This window comes from Nematolebias whitei, chromosome 18 (assembly GCF_014905685.2).
Source record: "Nematolebias whitei isolate Nwh7 chromosome 18, NemWhi1, whole genome shotgun sequence".
Taxonomy (NCBI): Eukaryota; Metazoa; Chordata; class Actinopteri; order Cyprinodontiformes; family Rivulidae; genus Nematolebias; species Nematolebias whitei.
In genome coordinates, this window is record NC_056515.1 from 31,366,375 (window position 1) to 31,371,507 (window position 5,133).

The 5,133-nt window shown below is 35.5% G+C and overlaps 2 protein-coding genes across 2 annotated transcripts in view; one reads left to right on the plus strand and one right to left on the minus strand.

Annotated features, from left to right (window-relative positions):
* Window positions 1–5,133, plus strand: part of LOC119424642 (protein FAM163B-like) — a 109,168-nt gene that overhangs the window by 29,298 nt on the left and 74,737 nt on the right. The window lies entirely within an intron of this gene.
* The window catches only part of anxa4 (annexin A4), a 9,409-nt gene continuing 7,810 nt past the window's right edge, over window positions 3,535–5,133 (minus strand). The window contains exons 11-13 of the mRNA XM_037692128.1: window positions 4,218–4,276; window positions 3,967–4,089; window positions 3,535–3,720 (exon numbers count right to left, since the gene is read on the minus strand). Of these exons, the coding sequence (XP_037548056.1) occupies window positions 3,664–3,720; window positions 3,967–4,089; window positions 4,218–4,276 (239 nt within the window). The 3' untranslated portion in view covers window positions 3,535–3,663. The remainder of the gene's footprint in view (window positions 3,721–3,966; window positions 4,090–4,217; window positions 4,277–5,133) is intronic.

Here is a 5,133-nt window from a genome sequence, read left to right on the forward strand (position 1 = left end):
TGGGGGGGGTGTAGATGTTTTTGTTCCTTCTGAAGTCCACAATCATCTCCTTAGTCTTCTTCACATTGATGTGAAGGTTATTCTCTCTGCACCAGCTCTCCAGGTGTTCCACCTCTTGCCTGTAGCTGGACTCATCATTGTTTGTGATGCATCCCACCACCGCTGTATCATCTGCAAACTTTACAATGTGACAGCCTGGATGGGTAGCTGCACAATCATATGTGTTGTTATGTCTAACAACTGATTACATTTTGGGGTCAGTTCAATTTAAGAAGTTCACCACAGCAAAATAACATTAGCCAAAATAAAAATGCCTTTTACTCGGTACTTTTACCAGATATTGAGCTAAGATATGATACGGTTGTAGCTGAGTCATTCACAACACGTATTCTAAGTGTGACATTTTGCAATTTCTCATGAGACTGAGAGTATTATTTTAAATGATGTCATTCCTCGACAAATGACGATCCCAGTCCTAAACTGGGATCAGGAACAACACTGACCAATATTCCATGAAGTAAGCCCTTTTACATGTTGCTCTATTGAGCATCCTTCACACTTCAAAATAAAACTTAAGTTGTGACGTTAAAATATGAATATTGCAAAGCTTTTTATTGTCTCGTTAAGAAAACTTTTATGGGTCAATTCATTGTTTTACTCAAAACAACACGCTTCATCTTCAGGAATGCTGGGCTTTGTACACAGAAGTTTGTTTATTTATTAATTATTTGGTTTTGGCAGATGTTAAGTTTTCCCACATTGCCAGGTTCTAATTAGCATCTCACACAGACACAAAGGTCACTCAGTGTGAGGCTGGAGTACAAGTCAGACTAAAGTCTCTAAGGTCCAATGTGCCATGAAAGGGTCTGCAAAATTCCTGCAAATCCATTTAATAGATTTTTTTCAAGACTGACATTTTCACGGCAACTAAGGGCAATTTCCTTATGAACAACATTGACTTTTTCAGTTCAGTCAGACGGCCCTTCGAGTTTCTGCTGTGAGGAAAATCATGAAACTAAGGTTGAATATCAAAGCTATTTCCTCGTGTCCTGAAATGACATGTCAGGGTCTAAATACATGTTAAAGTAACTAAAAAGACCTTTTACACTTTAACCTTTAATCATTCACACCTATAACACAATTATTCATTCATTCAACCTTTATTTATTATAATTATTTATTATAATTAAGAGGTTTTGATTTTGCTGCCTCAGGCGCAACATATCCACTGATAACTGCACTGTCCTTGGATCAGCCTCTTTGTTCATTTTGCGCCACATTTCCATGTTTTTTACCTCCTTTTATCACTGAAGTCCCATCAGGGGTAAAGCAAATGCTCGATGTATGAATGATGATGTTGCTACGGTGGTGATAATTATACTTTCTGCCTCGGCTTGCCACCCACATGTCAACAGTCAGGGAGAGTTTTAGCATCAGGACGTCTCACTCGTCATTAAAATGCTAAAGAACATTCAGAACGATGTAAATAAAAGAATGTGGACAAGTTACTTGAGGTTGCAGTCCTTGAGTTATAAAAACGATCTGTTCCCTGTTTTCATTTTGCACTTTGCTTCATAGTTTTCTTTTATTGCACTCTTCACATTCTCCATTAACAGCTCGCTTGTTAAAAAAAAAGGAAGCGCACACCTCCAACCTGCATCAAAGTGAAGGGGAAAGATGATGCTCACACATTAATGAACTTTGAGGGTTTTTTTTTTTATATGATTTCAATCAGGCTGTTTGTTTTTCACTCATTCCTCCTGCCCCTGACTGATCCCTGATGTTTACGAGCAGAAAAACACCAAAAAGGCACAAGTTAGTCTGAACATGTAACAGTTATTTTAGAACTGTGTTGCTTATTTTTTTAAGTTTGGCAATGATCTCAACATCCAACATGCAGTCAACCAACTCAGTGGTCTGGAGATAATTAAAAAAATTAATTAATAGGAAAAATAAATTAAATCAAGCTTTTCATGGAATACGTTTATAAAGTTTCTATATAAATAAATGTTACATTAACCTCCCTTTCTTTTGAGTGCAAACTGGCTAAAATTGTCTTGTGATCAATTTTCTTTTAAAATCCAGAAACATTTCCTCTGGACTAAAGCAATAGTTCAGATCTTTCAAAGTTGGGTTCGGTAGAGGTTTTCAGAACAGTTAATATCCTACCTGTTGTAGATAGCTCTTTATACTGCTGTTGTTGGAGAAATTGTTTAACCCTGGCTAGATTGAACTAATAGCTGATTTGAGCAAAATAGATTGCCGTTGTTTTAAACAATAAATATTATATTGTTATTGTGGCGGCAGCAGCTAGCTTTAGCACGTCTAGCAGGAATATTACATTTCCACTGTGATAAATGTAATGTAAAACTGACAGTGGGGTAAATTTTAAAAATATATATTTTGCATAAATTGCTATAAACCTATTGATTATTAGAGTTAAGACGGTAACTATGGTCTTGTCCTTTCTAGCCCATCAGTCCTTTAAGAATTAAATAATTTCTTTAAATTGAAGCCATTCAAAAACCTATCTACAACAGATATTAGTTGTTCAAAACCTTTCCACAGAACTCCACCAAAAAATATCTGCACTGTTAATTTAACTTAAAAAAAACTGAAATGTTTCATTAATTGTGATATTGTTGAGACATTTTAGTCTCAATAATTTCCTTACAAATTTAAGTCTGACTCAAATTTTTTTTTTTAAACTAACAAGTTTTTTTTTGTCTGTCAAGACGTTGAACGTTTTAAAATATTAGCGCTGTGTGACAATGACGTGGAACAAAAACTTGTGCTGGTAATTGAGATAATCAGCCCAACCTTCAGTGATTCTCATCAGATCAGAATCGACTAAATGAGGTTTTCAGCAGATGGTCCCAGAGGGTGGGAGCCCCCCTAAGTGAAAGAAATGAAGGGAGGCAGTTGTTTAGAATTGTAATGTTATGAAGAATTCATCTTATAAGGCTTTTATTTTTGTCTCGCTCCTTTTAAAAAATAAAATAAAAATGAGCTGGATGTTTTTCTGCATTAAACCAAGGCTACTTTAAAAAAGGGAACAAACAGTGAGCACAAAAAGATAAATTAGTAGATGAGTTGTTGTTCTAGTGTGGTAAAAACATAAGTTACAAACTGGTACAAAATGTGCCAGTTTTGGAGAGCAAACCTCAAAGATAAATTAGTTGTTTTGGCGCCACCTCGTGGTCAACCTGAGTACTTCCTGCACGTGATGGAGCTGAGCTGTCTTCTTTCACTGATTAGAGCACTTTTTACTGCCTCGCAAGTCAAGCTAGCAACCTGTTAATGTAATTGAGTCAAAAGAATCGAGGCTGACTCAACAAATGAGGATCGTTGGGACCAATTAGGCAAATGGATTTCACCCGTGATGAAAGTATTGCCCTGCAAGGAGAGAAAGATGGAGGTCATCATTTATCAGTTTTAAAGATGCGAGAGAAACCTGTGTAGCTTTAACGCCGTTAATTAAGATGAGTCGAATGAGGGAAAAGGCAGGTGTGTAAAAGAGCATTTGTCTTTGGTTTAATTGGTATTACAAATTGTAAAACAAGGCACTGTTCATTAGGAAAACAAAGAACGGCACGAAAGAAGAAACTCAACATGATGCGTTTAAAGTAACCGAGATGTCTGATTGTTGCTCTGATAGTTTCTCTATTCGCCTCCACACAGCTCCAACAGGATCTTGCGGTAATCACCAGATGTGTCCCCCTGAAAAGAAACAAAGTTCTGTGAGACATCAAATAACTCAAATTTATTAAGATCCCAAACTGATTTTAAAACAAATCAAAAATTTCTGGGTGGAAAAAAAAAAAAACAAGGAAAAGAAAGATTGCTTGTGTAGGAGGGACAGTGTCCAAAGTCGCATCAAAGGCAAAAACACATAAATCTTGAATTGCAATTATCGTTATTAGATCACAGCTGATAAAGTGCGTGCAGCTCGTGTGCAGCCCTCACCTTGATGAAGGAGTGCAGAGTCTTCCCATACATCTTTAGGAACTGAGCCTTAATGTCCAACATGTCGATTTCAGCTCTGGAGACCATTATTCTGATGAGGACACTGTCTGTGGTGCCCAGCCCCTGAAGGGAAAGAAACAAAGTGTCTGAAGTGTTTTCAAAGTAAAACCGTGATGACGGTGCACAAAGACACACAAGCAGAACTTTAAACTTCTATAGTTTCAAATGCAAAAGGAGGATCAACCTCGTACCTTCATTGATTTGTATAATCGTTCAGCAAAAAACGCTTGCTTGTTCCTCATGCATTTCACTGCAAAGCAGAAAAAAGCTTTTAATACGTGGCCATTTTTATTGTACTACAAATAAAAACAAATGGTTGTGAAAGCTGGCGAAACAGTCGTATGCAATTTATTACTTACTCAAACCTGACTAGAAAATATTAAAGATAAGGAAAGATATAATAATAATAATAATATAATAATAATAAATCGTCACCGTCAGCATTTTAGAACCAATATGGTATAAAAAATGGATTAATAAAATAAATAAATGTACTGGGATCATCCCATAAAGATCCATCAGGAGCCAAAGAGAAAATAAAACATCTCAACAGTTTAAAAATAACTTCTCAGCATAAATTTCCAAAGAATCAAATTATTTTAATATTTTCATTGTTTAAAAGTGTCGTAAGTCGCACGAGCAACATCAGAACGTAAAACGTTAAGATTGAAGAATACACAGTCCATCATCAGACAAAACAATCATGTTTTTTCTATCAAAACAATTATCAGTGAACACAAGTCCCTCATCAACAGATGACCTGACTAAAAACTGTTGGATTGTGTACCTGGATTATTGAGCATGGACTTTGTTGGTTTAGACAAACCTGTTCAGTCTGGCTATTTGTTTTTTTTTGGGTTTTTTTTCACATTATTTAGAATGCTTATCTTAGTCCTTTATCATTTTAATTAAATTAAATTAGTTATTTTAGTCCTTCTAGATTTACTTTTGAAGGAAACAATACTCTAGTTTAACTTCAATGTACTTAAATTTAACTTAATTATACTGAACTTTACCAATCTTTTAAAAACTGAAGTTTTTATGGTTCATAAATTGTACGTTTTTATACCGTCCTTAATTGCTTCCTTATGAACTAATTGGTTTTCC